Source organism: Helicoverpa zea, chromosome 15, assembly GCF_022581195.2.
Source record: "Helicoverpa zea isolate HzStark_Cry1AcR chromosome 15, ilHelZeax1.1, whole genome shotgun sequence".
Classification (NCBI taxonomy): Eukaryota; Metazoa; Arthropoda; class Insecta; order Lepidoptera; family Noctuidae; genus Helicoverpa; species Helicoverpa zea.
The window spans coordinates 5,673,903-5,690,666 of NC_061466.1; the positions used below are offsets into that span (position 1 = coordinate 5,673,903).

At 35.0% G+C, this 16,764-nt stretch overlaps 3 protein-coding genes across 5 annotated transcripts in view; 2 read left to right on the forward strand and 1 right to left on the reverse strand.

Annotated features, from left to right (window-relative positions):
- LOC124636776 (small conductance calcium-activated potassium channel protein) overlaps positions 1 to 16,764 on the forward strand; it is a 255,271-nt gene that overhangs the window by 23,237 nt on the left and 215,270 nt on the right. The window lies entirely within an intron of this gene.
- On the forward strand, positions 1,411 to 3,581 carry LOC124636779 (alpha-(1,3)-fucosyltransferase C-like). The gene has a single exon (XM_047172921.1). The coding sequence runs from the start codon at positions 1,625 to 1,627 to the stop codon at positions 2,477 to 2,479; it is 855 nt and encodes a 284-aa protein (XP_047028877.1). The 5' UTR covers positions 1,411 to 1,624; the 3' UTR covers positions 2,480 to 3,581.
- LOC124636780 lies at positions 3,618 to 7,417 on the reverse strand. Its single transcript, XM_047172922.1, has 2 exons — positions 6,341 to 7,417; positions 3,618 to 4,359 (listed from the first exon to the last, which is right to left on the reverse strand). The coding sequence occupies exons 1-2, from the start codon at positions 6,878 to 6,880 to the stop codon at positions 4,276 to 4,278; spliced, it is 624 nt and encodes a 207-aa protein (XP_047028878.1). The 5' UTR covers positions 6,881 to 7,417; the 3' UTR covers positions 3,618 to 4,275.

Here is a 16,764-nt window from a genome sequence, read left to right on the forward strand (position 1 = left end):
TCAAGTTCCAAAGAAATAAAAAAAAATCGGCTAAAACTGCAAGCCTTTTCATTACAATTTTCTTTCTCCAAAGCTACGTTACTTTTCGCAACCTTTGTACCTTGCATAAAAACGTTCCGTTTCTTACCTCCCACCGTCCTTTTCGATATAACCCGGTTATATATGAAGGTACACTGTAGGGTGTGTTTTTGAGGTCAAGAGAGGGTGTAAATATTATGACGTCATTCAGTCACGTCATTTAGATCCATTGTTCAACAATCTTGGCCTTCGTTCTATCAACATATTGTCCTATAAAGTGACGTAAGTGTGATGGTTTCTTATAGAAAGCTATAAGGATACACTTGTAGGTGTCAAGTGTCTATACACAGTATGTCTATGTACTGCTTTAGTACCTACATAAAGTAATGAGCTGATTATGATAAATCACTGTAATCAATTTTGCATAGTAAACACCTGATCAGTATTATATTTAGCTAATACTATTTATTGACCTGAAGTACAATTGACCTTTTTAGTGTAACTGACATTTCTCATAAATAAACCAATGTCTGCAGGCCTTATGAAATTGATATGAACTTTACCTTTCAAACGTGAAAAACATAAAAAATAATTTTGAACATGAAGTTCTTAACACTTAAACGTGTTTACTGTTTGGCCTTGAATTTATAAGGTCACGAGCTTGTACCAAAAACGAAGGATATTTGTTCGTTATCTCGATATTATTTGGCTGCCGAGGCCACGTACAAGAAAGCAACAAGTGAGAGCTTCAAAATTACTTAAGTTTGACGTTCCTAGTTTCAATTCTCGGTTTCAACAAATTTTAAAGGGCTTATTGGCTCACGGATTCGTGGAAGTCTTGTTTTGACATTAAATTAATTTGCTTCAACAAACTGTTCAAAAACATTTCGCTTGTTTATTAGTTTTGAGGTTATTTTCATTTATTTCGAAATAAATCCCTTAAACGTTACCCCGCCTTAAGCAGTGTCATCATTATCATCATCATTTCAGCCAGAGGACGTCCACTGCTGAACATAGGGGAGGATATTCCTTAGATCTTTACAGATACCTGTTGGAGGCGACCTGCATCCAGCGTCTTCTGCGACCTTTATAAGGTCGTCTATCCACCTTGTTGCTGGACGTCCTACGCTGCGCTTGCTAGTCCGTGGTTTCCACTCCAGCACTTTTCGACCCCCATCGGCCATCTGCTCTGCGCATTGCCACTTCAACTTGCTAATCCGGTGGGCTATATCGGTGACTTTAGTTCGTCTACGATTTTTTTCTAGTTTTAATGCAGGAGAGAGGAAGCGTTTTAGCAAGGGCATATTTTTAATAAGCACGGTAACGGTCCCGGATTTATGATACCATTCAGGATTAAGTATAAAATTAGCCTACTAATAACACAAATTAAATAATGAAATGTTGTTTTACGATCTTTACCATAAATTATCACGTGCTTAATTACGTGTGGTTTATGCAGATTGTTTTTCTATTCAAATAGAACTATAAGGTGCTTGTGTGAAGGAACACGTTTGTTTTATAAAAATAATGTGAAGGGAAATATGGAAAATTATGACGAAAAGTGAAATGGTTCAACCGTAAACTAACGTGTGTTAATACAACCACAATGATAAAGAAAATTCTGATAGTCACCTTTACAACCACATTGTGTTCATTAATAATAGTACGACTAATACAAATCGCATTTGATACAAACCTGAAATACATTTTAGTATTCAATGATCCTCATAGATCCCCAATCAAACAAATGATTGGAGACCGAAGTTTATTTTTAAAAAAGAAATGTCCTGTAAGTAATTGTTATATTACCAAAATCAACTCAGTTGTAAGGAGGATTTCAGATTTTGATGCCATCATGTTTCATGGCCCTGAATTGGACAAAAAACCTTTAATTTTACCAAAAGACCGATCAAATCAACAAAAATACATATTTCTAAGTGGTGAATCCGCTGTTAACTATCCGGTAAGATGTAGGAACTTGAGAGGAGTCTTCAACTGGACCATGACGTACAAATTGAATTCCGACATCTATTTAGGATACATCATAATTAGAAACATAACAGGCTCCATTATTGGACCTAAACCAATAATGCATTGGTTGAAATTGGAGGATATGAAGCCAATAGATAGTGCATTCAAGAAGAATCTTGAAGGCAAGATATATGCTGCCGCTTGGTTTGTTTCAAATAAACATGCAGCCAATAAAAGACGGGAAATAGCCTTACAAATTCAAGACGAATTATCCGACTATAATATGACTCTAGATATATTTGGCCCCGGTGAAGTAAATTGTCCCAGAAACATAAACTTGGTATGTTTGAGTCTTTTGGAGAGATATTACTACTTCTACTTATCCTTTGAGAACTCTTTAATTGACGATTATGTTACTGAGAAGCTTTTGACTCCTTTGCAACATTATACCGTGCCTGTTGTCTATGGCGGAGCTAATTATACAAGGTGAGATAATATAATTTTATAAGAAAATAAGTTGTGACGGTAGTAAAGCTGATATTTGAGGCAAAGAGTTTTCCTACCTACGAAGTGTGGTATGCTAAGGTCAAACCTCCATATGGATTCAAAACAAAAATATCAGCATAATAATACAACCTTGCTTAGCAGCTGGTATATACTATAATTTTACTGTAACATTTATTTCAGGTTTATGCCAGAAGGTTCCTATTTAGACGTGCGCACCCTTGGTATAAAAATGCTTGTAGAAAAAATGGTAGCTGCAATCAGAAACAAGACTATTTATTACGATTTTTTCAGATGGACAAACCATTATTCCTATCATAGTGTATATGAGTCACCGATGACCGACCCCCAATGTGAACTTTGTAGAAAACTGAACGACAAAAATTCGATGAAAGAAGTAACTATTATTGAAAATTTTAGTGCCTGGTGGCGGTCTAAAGCTTGCTTTGATTCTGATAACTATAAAAATGGTTCCCTTGAACCGTTGAATTTTGTTAAAGTAACGTGTTGGAAATACTAGTAAAATGTCTTATTTCAGTTTATCCAAATTCAATCAATTTGACTTCCTCATAATTTCTTGCTTGAAATAAATTCCAGCAGATTGCGAGCAGTATTCTTTACTCAATGCCGTCCTACAGATAGTAATAGTAAATTTTACTTCTATGTATTACCATATCATACCATGTATTAGTCCTGAATGCGTAAAAGTCAAAGGTGACATATAAGCCCTCACCGCTGCTAACCCACAGCGGGAGGGGTCATTTGATGATTTTTGACGTCGGAAAAAAAAAAAAAAAAAAAAAAAAAAAAAAAAAGTGACATATAAGTAACCACTAAATAGGTACCTACACAAACTTCTAAAAAAAAATATCGACGATAGGATTACAAGGATTAGTAACGGTGAAGGGTGATGGAAAAACACAATTTTGGCAAGTACCTGTAAGGGCCGGAGCAATCGATACACATCGTTGGATCAATAAATGTTTGCACGGCGTTCCGTCACGTGATGCGTTCTACCTTTTCAATTAGAGCTTGCTTTTTGGCTTCGGTACACTAGGAAACTTGATTCCTCGTAATGAAACAAAGGTTGATTGTGTACTGACTGGATAGCAAATAAAACACACTTTTAGACTGGAGTGAATCTAGTATATGCGGGACACTGGACGCGTACGCTCGCGGCCACGGTTGTTGCACGACTGACTTCACGCCGGGCGCCCGCGCATACACTACATCCCTTCTTTATTTTAATTAATTTGAACACATAATTTCAAAATCACAATCAGAGTTCATTAACCTTACAACTTAATTTTTTATAACAACTAGTCTAATAATATAAGTATCATTATTACATAATCTCTGTAAATAAACAAAACAAACTAGATTTTACTTCATTTTAAATTGGTATAACAATCATAATAGCCTAGTTAACAATATCATAAGTTCAATTTAATGACCCTTGACAGTCATTGCTCTCTAAATCATCATTATTATTATTTTGACCAACTACAGTCCATGAATCATTTACTTTCTTTAAGTGCACTATGTTACGCCGATATTCTTTCCCGGTTTCATCATTTCGAATACTAATATCGCCACCATTCACATCCGTTATTGTATGGGTAGTAGGATTGAAATTGGAGGTCAACTTATTATTTTTAATTACATTTTTTACCAATACTTTTTCCCCTATTTCGCAGTTGCTATCTGTCGCTTTCCTTTTAAGATCCCCATACTCTTTTCCTTTTTCTTTCATTTGTAGATCTCTGTCTCTCACTTCTTCATCTATTGTTTTGTATTCCATATCTGGTGCTGCCGGAATCTTGTCTCTAAATTGTCTTTTATAAAATAGTTCCGAGGGTGATTTGCCTGTAACAGAGTGTGGTGTACTATTATACATCATCAAATAATTAAAAATGTCCTCTTTCCAGTTCCCGCTTTCAGCTTGGCAAATTTTTAGTCGTTTTAAGACATTCCGGTTTTGTCTTTCAACTTCCCCATTCATCTGAGGCCAATATGGGACTGTATTGTACAAAATAATTCCACATTCCTTACAATATTTCTGAAAAACCTCGCTTGTGAACTGATTTCCGTTGTCACACGTCAAAGTTGCTGGATAACCTAGTCTGGAGAAAATTTCTTTCAAGACTTTTATCGTATCCAGGGAAGTGATGCTACGCATTATTTTAATCTCTTTATACCGACTATAGTAATCAACAACAATCAACAGGTAATCGTGAGTAGGAAGGGGCCCCAAGAAATCCATCGCTACGTCGACCCAAGGCTCGGCGGGAAGTGTTCGTCTTTTCATCGGATGTGGTGGAGTAGGATTAGATACAAGTGTACAGCCTCGACATGCTTTTACTAGACGTTCAGCATCCTTATCAATTCTAGGCCACCACACCTTAGTTCTAAGACGAGCCTTCATCGCCACTATACCTGGATGGCCTTCATGGGCCGCTTCCAGTACCTGTTGACGGAGATTACCGGGTATGACTATTCTAGTTCCGCGAAGAAGAATATTCCCATTAAAACATAGCTCATTTTGTATATTTTTATAATAGTTAATAGAATCGTGCCAATCATTATTAAAAATACCCTCTTTGACTTTTAAAATTTCTTCGTCTCCCACAGAACATCTTTCAATTTCGTTTAATGGAACCGCAACAGGTCTGCTGTAATTTACTATTTGATTAATATAATTTTCAGAGTCAAATGGTTCTGACGAAGAAGTTTTGCAAAGTCTGGAAATTGTGTCAGCTATATTGGATTTACCTGGTCTGTAAACGACTTTGTACCTATACGCCTGTAACCTGAGGACCCACCGTTCTATTCTGGCACATGGTTTAGAAGTTCGTCCAAAAATGGTTTCCAATGGCTTGTGATCGCTTATTAGTTCGAAGTCTTTGCCCAATAGGTAAATTTTAAAATGCTCCACTGCCCAGACGAGCGCTAAAGCTTCTTTCTCAGTTTGGCAATATCTCTTTTCACAATCAGTAAGAGACTTATGACCAAAAGCGATCACACGGGGACCATCTTTACCAACCTGGACCAACACTGCACCTAACCCCACAGGAGAGGCATCAGCGATAACCTGAGTTGTGTCAGAGGGATTGTAATAACCCAAAGTTTTAATGTTAGAAATGCTTTCTTTTAGAGCTTCAAACGCCTCATCTTGTTTGGAAGTCCAAAATTGTTGAACGTTTGCTGACTTTCCAAGTCCTAGCCGTAACAGTTCCCGTAAAGGTTCAGTAAGGGTGGCTACGTTAGGAATCCATTTACTTACAAAGTTAACCAACCCTAAAAAGCTTTGAATTTCTTCAGTAGTATTCGGTATTCTACTAGTTTTAATGGCTGTCAAATATTTTTCGAGCGGCCTAATGCCCTTAGCTGAAAGTACATGACCAAGAAATTCAATTGTTTGAGTTTTATAAATGCATTTATTTTTATTTAATAAAACGTCATTTTCCTTCAAAACTCGTAGCACCTTACTTAACCTTTCGTCATGCTGTTTTTCTGTAGCACCATGTATAATAATATCATCGATAAAATTGAATGTACTTTCGCAACCTAACAACATTTTTTCTAAAATTTTTTGGAACATTTCAGGTGCGCAAGAAATCCCAAACATTAGCCTTTTATACCTATACAGCCCTTTGCTAGTACTGAATGTAGTGATGTACCTACAATCTTCATGAATTTCGAGTTGATGGAAAGCGTTTTTTATATCCAATTTTGAAAAAAAATTAGCTTGCCGAAAATTAGGTAGCAGTTCATTCATCGTGGGAAGGGGATGATTTTCTCTAATAATTGCTTGATTGGCTCTTCTCATATCTAAGCAAATACGTACCTCTTCTTGTCCTTCTTTGAGAACCGGAACCATCGGTGATACCCACGGTGAAGGTTCATTTACTTCCTCGATAATATCTGCTTCTTTAAGTTCCTTTAATTTCCTAGCAACCTTTTCTTCTAAAGGGATGGGAACCCTTCTGTATGGTTGAATGACTGGTTTAACTTTTTGGTCTATTGGAATCTGGACAGTCACTCCTTTGAACTTCGGAAAAGCTTTTTCTAAAGGTACATCATTGCTAACAGCATTAATTTGAAGTCCAATTTTAAGTATGCCTAATTGAATCGCAGTTTCTTTGCCCAATAGATCACGTGTACCGTTTCTGATGACATAAACAGTGCATTTTATACTATTATGACTACCCACTGAAATGTCCGCTTCAAAAGAGCCCATAATGTCCAAGGGTTCTTTACTGCCGTAGGAAATAAGTGTCTTATTAGGTTTGCGTACTTGATTAGAAATTTTTACGCTGTTATCTTTTAAGAATTGCCATGTTTTGTCAGTAACAACATTGCATTTACTTCCTGAATCTATTAACATGTCAACGCTAACTCCCCCTAAATTGCACTTAATAGTTTCGTCTTCATCTAGATGGAAAATATACTCAATTCGGGACTTATCTATTTCCTTCTCTTCTACTTCATCTGCCTTACTTTTTGTATTTCCTTCTTCATCCAGGTTGAAAATGTAGTCAATTTCAGTTCTATCAGCGTCTTTTTTGGTTCCTAGTCTTGGTTTTTTGTGTGTCGTCTCTGTCTTGCTGTTTGAAAATTTTCTTTTCTGTCGGGTCCTACAATGTTCATGGAAATGACCGATGAAACCACACTTTACACATCTTTTATCTTTTGCTGGACATTTTGTGTCATTAGAAAAATGGGAAGAGCTTCCACATCTAGAACATTTTGTGTTTGATGATTGTTTTTGTAAATATTTATTATATCTTTTCTTGTCATTAATTTCATTAATTTCTGCTTTGTTAAAATTGTTTCCATCTTTCGTATTTATTGTTTTAAATTGTTCTAGTTGTCGAGTTACAACCTCCAATGCATTTGCTTTACTAATGATTTCGTCTAGAGTAATTGTATCGCCGCATTCTAAAATTTTTTTCTTAATTCGACTAATCGACACTTTTCAGTGATTTGATCGATAATATGCTCCTCTTTGTTATGGAATTGACATTTGTCGGCTTGGTTTCTCAACCTTAGTAAAAATCGTTCAAATTGTTCTCCATCCTCCTGTTTCATAAGACGAAAAAGGTACCTTTCGTAAATCCGACTTTGCTTTGGAGCAAAATAACCGTCCAATTTTTTTAGAGCTATTGCATAGACATCGACACCTTCTGCTACTTCGGCGTGAGCTCCAGGAAGGTTATAATAAACTTCTTGAAGTGCTATTCCTCCAACATGGAGAAGAGTAGCACGTTTCTGTACTGGAGTATCGACATTGGCAGCCAGTAAATAAATTTCAAATGCCCTCTTCCATTTCTCCCAGCGAGTGCCAACAGATGTTGGGTCGCCTTCGCAGTCAAAATGGTCTAAGTTCGGAAGTACCGATGATGCATGAGTCATTTTGGGGCAGCCTGTAATAAAACATTAGCTTTTATGTTGCGTGGCTCTTTACTGAAAATTAGTAACAGTATTGTAATTGCGTAGCCTTATTATGATTTGGTGAATAATCATAGCGTGGACCTTATTATATTTTTGTACATGTATTAGTGTAATAATGTCGCTTATAACATATTACACATTCCCTTTAAATAGGTTGATTTATCGGCATGGTCCTTCATTGCATGGCCTTTTATTGAACTTTTATTATAATTGTGATTTGCGTGGCCTTTTGTCACTAACTTATTGCGTGGCCTTTAGGTGTACACCTTATCATTTATAACTATGATGTTAATTGTGCAAGCATATAAGTAGGTAAAATAAAATAGGTAATTTTGTTAACGATGTAGCAAAATAATAAGTATTTAACCTTAATACACATACATTTTCACCCCGTAAGCTGAATTGTTATTGAAATGGTTATTACTTTTTGAATTTATTACTAATTAAACCATATCCAATAATAAATACACATACTTATTGAAAAATACGGAATTGTAATAATTATGCGGGTAGGTATGAATTAATCTTTTAAAAGAATTGTAAATAACACTATGGTAAACGTAAAGATTATGACGGTAATTTGTACAGAGAAGTAAAATAGATACATTGTAAATATGTATTTTCTTTTTTTTTAACCTTATTGCATGTACTTAAGATCGTTATTTCACTCGAAATTAATTTAACTTAAATATGTCATCAGTAAAGAGGAACTGGTTCTATTTATACGTGCACAATAACATTTCTTTTTCATAGTTTTGTGTTTGCGTGGCCTTCATTTGTTTTGAAATGTTTTGAAATAATCAATTTCAATACCAAGCCATTAACAATTAAGATAGGTATGGAGGTAGATATATTTAGATTCGTTTACCAGAAAACTTCGTTTACGTATCAACCCCTTAAGTATTATTTTAATTGCTTATGTGACAATGAGTATTAATTTTTTATCATTGTTCATACTCTCATTTGTTATCAATTTGTAATACCTAGGTGGTTTACAACGAATTCATACGCAAACTACTGGTAAGCAACCATTAATATAATACTTATTTCTTCCTCTGTTTTTTTTTTTCTTCTTTTTTTTTTATGGACCCAGTGTACTCACTTTTATCCTCGTCGCCACTTGTACTGACTGGATAGCAAATAAAACACACTTTTAGACTGGAGTGAATCTAGTATATGCGGGGCACTGGACGCGTACGCTCGCGGCCACGGTTGTTGCACGACTGACTTCACGCCGGGCGCCCGCGCATACACTACAGATTGCATAGTCAAAGCTGTACGTACAATATTGGTGCCTACAGGAAAAATAGCATGGTTTTTCTGTGATATGAAATGCCAATTATTTATGTTTTTGTTTTGGAGATATTTTTGTGTGTATGGGTAATATTTTGTTAACAGGATTTTAAAATATCGAATACTTCAGAAAATATGGATTAGTCGTCTCTTCAATTTGTATAGGTCCGCCAATCAAATTGTCTAAGAAAAGCTTTCCACCTAATTTGATCACGGTTTTATCCTTAACAAAGATGCTTAAGAACGTTTTTGAAATGCCATTTTCATTTCTGGTATCGATCATCCTCCGAGCCTTTTTCCCAACCATGTTGGGGTCGGCTTCCAGTCTAAGGGTGCGTACATAAAGAAACAGGTTACCGGTACAGACAAACCTGTACGGGTCGGTACCGATCGGTGCAGGCATAATATTTCAATACAATCCTATTCAGTCACTTTAAAGAAACAGGTAAGTTATAGCCTGTTTCTTTATAAGTGAGTGAATACGATTGTATTGAAATATTATGCCTGCACTGATCGGTACCGACCCGTACAGGTTTGTCCGTACCGGTAACCTGTTTCTTTATGTAAGCACCCTAACCGGATTCAGCTGAGTACCAGTGCTTTACAAGAAGCGACTGCCTATCTAACCTCCTCAACCCAGTTACCCAGGCAACCCGATACCCCTTGGTTAGACTTACTGGCTTCTGATTACCCGTAACGATTGCCAAGGATGTTCAATGACAGCCATGAAAAACCTTATTGAGTGAATTTATTATACTGCTCATGCTGTGTACAATGCATAGTACCTACCTACATGCTGTCTATATTTTCATAGGTAGAAGCTTGCTAAAAGAGATATCTTTATTAAAATTGAATCTAGAATATTTTATGAGGGAATAATATGATTTATGTAGTTACATACTCGTACTATGCCAGATGTTTAGGCGCATGTTGTTTTATTAATATAATTCAATTTGAAGCATTATTCTAGTTTCTAATACATAATCCTTGTATTAGTAAACAATTGATGATTCAAAAATAGACAATGTAACATTGTTTGGGTTATTGAAATATGAACTACGTGAAGTGTAGGTATTAATATCAAAGGAATAAAAAACCACATGTACGAAGAACTCGATTGCCTTATCAAAACTTAATTAATTACGCCTAATGAAAAACTCTTTTATGTATGATTACATAGACATACCATCACGATAGCAGAATATTTCATCGACATAAGCTACTCCTAGTTATTACAGTTTCATTACGATCCATATTTAGAACGCATAAAATTAAATTCGAATGAAATGCAAAACCAACACGGGTATCGATATATTTAGAAATCGAGTGTTTCCTAACAATCGAGGAATTCGCAGTTTGTTTTACAATCGATATGAAATCTTCGAGCGTGTGCAAATCATTTTGTGGGGGATTGGCGATGATGCAAGTTACTCTGAAGAAGATTTTTGATGTGATTACATATTTAGTATCGAAAACTTTGCTGAATTTCACTATAAGGCGTGTGGAGCAACGAAATCGCGACATGTCGCCTGTGGAGGTTTAAAAAATGTTTTCATCATCATCATCATCATCAGCCTATAGCAGTCCACTGCTGGACATAGGCCTCTCCAAGTGCACGCCACTGAAAAAATGTTTTGTTAGACATTATTTTTAAGTAAGTAATAAAGGTTCATTTTTGTTGAAAATGTTAGTATGCCTGCACTGTTCGTGAATAGTTAGAGGGTGGCTTTTGCCCATATAAAATACATATATTTATCTTATCATGTAGTAGATTGCAAGCAGTTGGTACCCACAATTACAAATCCACACTATACTGAACATTTTCAAAACACGCACTGCACTTTTTATCACTACTGATGGATAAGGAAATTTGACACGACCTGCAAGATATCAGATGCAAAATAGAAGGCAAAAAGATTAATTATGAATTGTATGCATAATAAACCGCAAGCAGGACTTACACTTGATAAATCAATAGATTCTGTTAGCCTATGTTTTAAACCACAAAGACTAAAATTTCATTATTTTTGTAATATTCCAGTGATGTTTGATAACATAATCTCCTGATTTATTTCTAAGTAGTATCGATAAAACAACAAAGCTACACTTTATCGATAAGTAATAAAAAATAATGCTGACAACACTTTTATCAATGACGTCACATAAAAGAAGGCTTCGAACATTACTATGGTTGCATGAATATAAATAGCAGTGCGACCTCGGTTAGCGCTTATCTCATTACAACCCACATCGAAAGGAAAAAAATAAAACGTTAACAGTGAGGTAAAAATAGTACTGCTTTTTTCTCTTCGCTGGTTTTACAAACCTCCGTTGTAGAGCATACTTCAACTCATGAACTGGGTACGAAAATAGAAAATTGTAACACCGACGTACAACATGGCATTCAAATAAAAGCGTACGAGTTTTTTGCTGTAGCAATATAAGGTATTCATAATGATGTGACAGATGAAGGGTTCTGTATAATGTGATAGCTTGCGTATCGTTCGAAATAGGTTAAATAAAGTGTAGAGCAGGTTACAGGAAATGTTTATTTTTTTGTATAATACAATTGGCAAGATAGGAAACATATTTTATTGTGTAGATAACTTTAAATACTTCTTCGAATAGACATAGGAAACTGTGACGATGCTGTAAAGAGTTTTATTTATGTAACTTTTTCAATGTCAATATAATATAGATAGAACAAAATCTTTCCAATGCAAGTCCACCTTGAGAAAGCTTGCTGATTAACGCTCATTCTTTCCCTCTATGTAGGCTTCTGCCCTGTAGTGGAACAGTAAAAAGGTTGATAATGATGACTGATAGATCATACCAACCAACCATATTCTAGACTAGACAAAAAAACAAGTACTAGTTATTTTTTACTTCTGCATCGCGTGAAAACTTCCCATCGACCCTTCCAATGGCATTCCCTAAGGCACACTAAACCATTACACATGTACATAATCTGTAACTGGCCTCATTTCTCCGAGCCTAATTAGTGAGATGGAGCCACGAGTTGAATCCCACGAGGAATGTTCCGGAGGTCCACGGTACCTCTAAGTTTCTGCTCGTGAAGGTAAATTATCATTCTATTAGAGGAATCGAGAGAGTTATTCGTCTGTGTTGGGAGTTGCAGTGTGTATTTGAAAAGGATGAAGCTGTTTATTAGTGTTTGTAATTGTTTTTTTTACATAATTTTATACATGGCATTCTTATTTTGCTTCTAAATTTAATTACCCTAATGATAGAATTTCTCCGTATCCGCCAACAGACTGAGTTATTTTTCTAGCTCAACGTCATCCTCGTCTTTTGTTCTTATATCGATGTTAAGGATGATTAGATCTTGTATTGGATTTCTCAATCCAAAAAAAAAAAAACACTCATATTCCTCTTACCAGAAAGAGTCCAGAGTTTAGATTCATCATCCTCCGAGCCTTTTCCCAGATTATTAATTATTAAACTCAATGAAAGTCATGTTTACAAGCATAATGCACAAGCTTTTTGGGGTATTAGGTACTCACCTATATTCTCTGAAAATATACAATACACATTTACTCTCAAACTTACTTATATGATCCATCATTAAGTTGTCCAAAACTTGTCAACTTCCCGCTCAAATATACCACAAGATGCATTATCATAACACAATTAGTATGCAGTGTTACTTCAATACCGTTGTATCAAAATTTACTACTATGGACTAGTTAGACAAACTGCCATTCATATTTTATGAGTTTATTCTTAACAAGTCTTGGGAGAGATATTAAGAGACTTAAGAAGTTTTTGTTATGTTAACACTAAAATATAATCATGTAATTCCTAAAATTTGATTGAAATCATAAATCTGAAACATAAAACATGTTTTTATTCTAACAACATTTTATACTTGTTTCTCTAAGAAGCTTTCATGTATAAATAATGCGATTTGTACATATTAAACACTATTTTAAATCGAACCGCGTATGTTTTAGGCAAAGAAGTTTCCATTGAATATTTATTGAAGGTTGTAAAACTGTGAGTCATCAACCTCATTCAACTCCTTTGACCCTAACCTACCCTAAACCTTTCAAGTGTAAAATCTAAGTCGTGTGGAAAATACTAATTGGTCTTTATAGTGTATTGTGAAACTCATGGGACCATAGTATATTTTACTACGTATATAAACATCAATTGATTCAAAATTCAAGCGAAGTATAATATAATCAGTGAATAACATTTGAATGTGTTTTCTATATTCTTATTCATAGATCAAAGGTAACTCATAAAACATGACTAGGTTATATGTAATAAGAAAAGTGCTTTATATAAATATTATGTCACAAACATTAAAATTTATCACCACACAAGCATTTTCTCGAACCACATATGTTGTTTCTTCAATTACTTCAAGGTTAAATTCCAAGTTACTGTTTATTTTACGCATATTTTCCCCTTCTATTATTATTTCTGTATGTGTCTAATTTTAAGTGTGTGTCTTTTGTTGCGCAATAAAATTTATCTTCTTTCTTTTCTTCTATAATTCACCATACCACATATTATTGTTTTATCCTGTAACCTATGTTTTGATAACCACTTCCAAATAGAGCTTACCCAATAACGGAACATGATAGAACCAATCAACCCTTTGCTAATAATTTTCCTCGTAGCTTCCAAGATATCGGGTTCAACATGATGTGTTTCGGAAACATTCAAAACCCTTATAGGGCACTTGTCGTATCCGATATCTCTTCAAAATGTGGATATGTGGTCATTGAGATAATAAATGTTATGGAATACGATGTTCCGCTATTCTATTATGGATTTATCTTTATTTAAGAGTTACTTTCTTTACTGCGTGCCATGATATGGTTAAAATGACGACAAGAATGAATGACATGGATGAATGACATGAATGACATTGTTAACATTGCTTTTTTATAGTTTTTAGTTCTATTGGTAATATTGGGTCCTTTGATATTTTTGTCATATATAATTTATGGTAACCTCGATTAAATTAAAAAGTACAATACAAGATCACATTGAAGAAATAGGTAAATGAGCATAGTCAAGTTTTAAATCTACATACTCGTCTTTATGAAAATAGTCTAACAGTTAATAAAATACTATTCAGCGTATTTTTTTTTTTCAATAATATGAATTTGTTTTTCTTCAACAACTTCTCTAAGCAAGGTACCACGTACAAAGTCAGCACCCTTATACTAAACGCCAACACACAAATTTCCATTTTTACCCAAGTGTACCCTTAACTTTTTGCCAAGTAGACTCTTAAGGGTTTTTCCTTACCCAACTTCGAGTAAGGATGTATATAATTGAGTGAGTTGTTTTCGATACTTTTTCACTTTTTATTATTTGACACTTGAAATCTACATAAAGACTAAGATCATTTGTCGTTCCGCAGAAATAAGAAGCACTTCTATAGACAGACACAATATCTGTACTCGAGACATTTGATACCTCCAAATCCTGCCGGGGCTGCGCAATTGTTCGAAAGAGTTACTGCGGCCCTGGTACATAAAAGGCCTTCGAAGGAACACGATGGGTTTTTAGTCAGAAAAAGTATGACACTCCCTCACCGCTGCTAACCCACAGCGGGAGGGGTCATTTGATAATTTTTACCATCGTTAAAAAAAAAACATTTGATACCTACCTACACGAGATATGGTCCTGCAGATCGTCTACAAGATTTATGCAGATTTCAAGTCCTAAGCCAACGTTAACAGAATCTAGATTAATATAGGTATAACGATATCACTTGATAGTTTGATGACAGTTATTAAGCTGAGTCGTAACTTAGCTTATAATAGTTCTGTATCTGTATAGTTTCAGATACGTCGTGTGATTTTAATGAAGGAGTAAAATTCATAATTAGCGTGCAAGTCTAAACTTAGTTTGTGAGCAATGACTTTTTGAAAATAGATGCTTACAATATCGCTGATCGCTTGCATCAGCCATATTGTAAGCATTGTTCCTGCGTTGTTAATTGCAAAATAATTATGTTCGTTACTTAAAATGGATTTATTAATTTTCCCCGCTAGATTTATTGAACAGGCTGATGTCAACATTTTTGCATGCTAGATAGATAGTCGTGGAGTTACATAATATTAATAAAGATTTGCTTCCTTCAATTTTTAGCTCTGTAAAACTTTCAACCAAGGTCATTGATAGTCGTTTTGATTCTCAATAAATAACAGACGTGTGTACTCATCCAATTAAAAATGTGGGCAACTACACTACTAAAAACTGGAAAGTAGAAAAGGCCCAAACAAAAACCTAAAGAAATACACACCACGTCACAAAAAAGTCCGTAGAAACTTCTAGAGATAAAACATCGTCTCTCATCCACTCTCTTGAGCTACATACCTACATACCTACGAAGCTACAAAGCATGATGCGTCTAATGAACAGCTGAAGTGGGTCCGGAATGCTCCTCAGGAAAGAGATTCATTACTCGTGTAACTTTATATTGCATGGAAACAGCGATGCGGTCGCTTTTCTAATTTTGTTGCAGCGGGCGCTGGGGTAAATGGATTCAATTATGTATGATTGAAGGTATAGTTTTGTTGTAGTTTTTATTTATGCAATATGTATGTCATATCACGTGAATTACTGTTGTAAGTAAAAAAGTTAGGCTAGTCGTCGTTTTTATTGTCCCACCCAGGGATTCTTCTCAATAAAGAAGACTTAAATCACCTTTGCTCAATACTGGTGTAAAATTCCTAATAACTTTAAAATTGACAGGTATCGCTTGAATAATGTCAAAGACCAATGTTGTATTTTCCCGAACCTTCTTTGTATAAGTAGTGTATTTACAGGTTCCACTCGTAAAGCCACTACTCATTAATCTAATGAAGTTAAAAAAGTAAAATTAAAACTATCCATAAACAACCAAACCTTCCTACAATTTCATCGACCACAGTAATTTTTATCCCGTTTATTTTTGAAACTCAACCGCATATACACTTTAGTTATCGGGTAACGTAATTTATTCGCTGCAATTTGCGAGCCGGATACTACCTATGTAAAGAATATCCCGTAACGAACGGCTCTTCAAAATGTCTATCCCAGGTTGGAAAAAGAGTAAAGAAACGGTATCATCGTTTGCAATCAACAACCTCTGCGTTCGACCGCCGATAAGGCTAAAATCGCTTGGCTAAATTGTTTACTTTCAAAATAACATACACAGACACACATAGATAGTCTCACACACGCACACACATAACAATACATCTCGGTACATAACATACCGGGACACTAAGAGCACTACAACTTTTTAATCGGCTGATAGTTTTTTGAGCTCATAAAATAGTATGAAGATGAATGGCAAAACGCATATTACAAAGATTAGGTATTAAGCCGGCATTAGACAGACTGAAAACTTTGATTGGAATCGAGATTTAAAAAATATGTTAGCCAACCATCTAGTCTACCAATTTCGTAGGTACTCATTTACAGAAAAATCTTTCTTACAACATGTAAAACACGTGCTTTTAGTATCATGTGGCATCATGCTTTAATTGAACG

Bases quoted from the DNA above. Each gene is read 5' to 3' on its own strand.
- LOC124636779 (XM_047172921.1), top strand. From the start codon at position 1,625: ATGATAAAGAAAATTCTGATAGTCACCTTTACAACCACATTGTGTTCA.
- LOC124636780 (XM_047172922.1), bottom strand. From the start codon at position 6,880: ATGTTAATAGATTCAGGAAGTAAATGCAATGTTGTTACTGACAAAACA. The intron at 4,360-6,340 runs GTACGTATTTGC...ACTCTGTTACAG, and splicing joins TCAAAGAAGGACAAGAAGAG to GCAAATCACCCTCGGAACTA.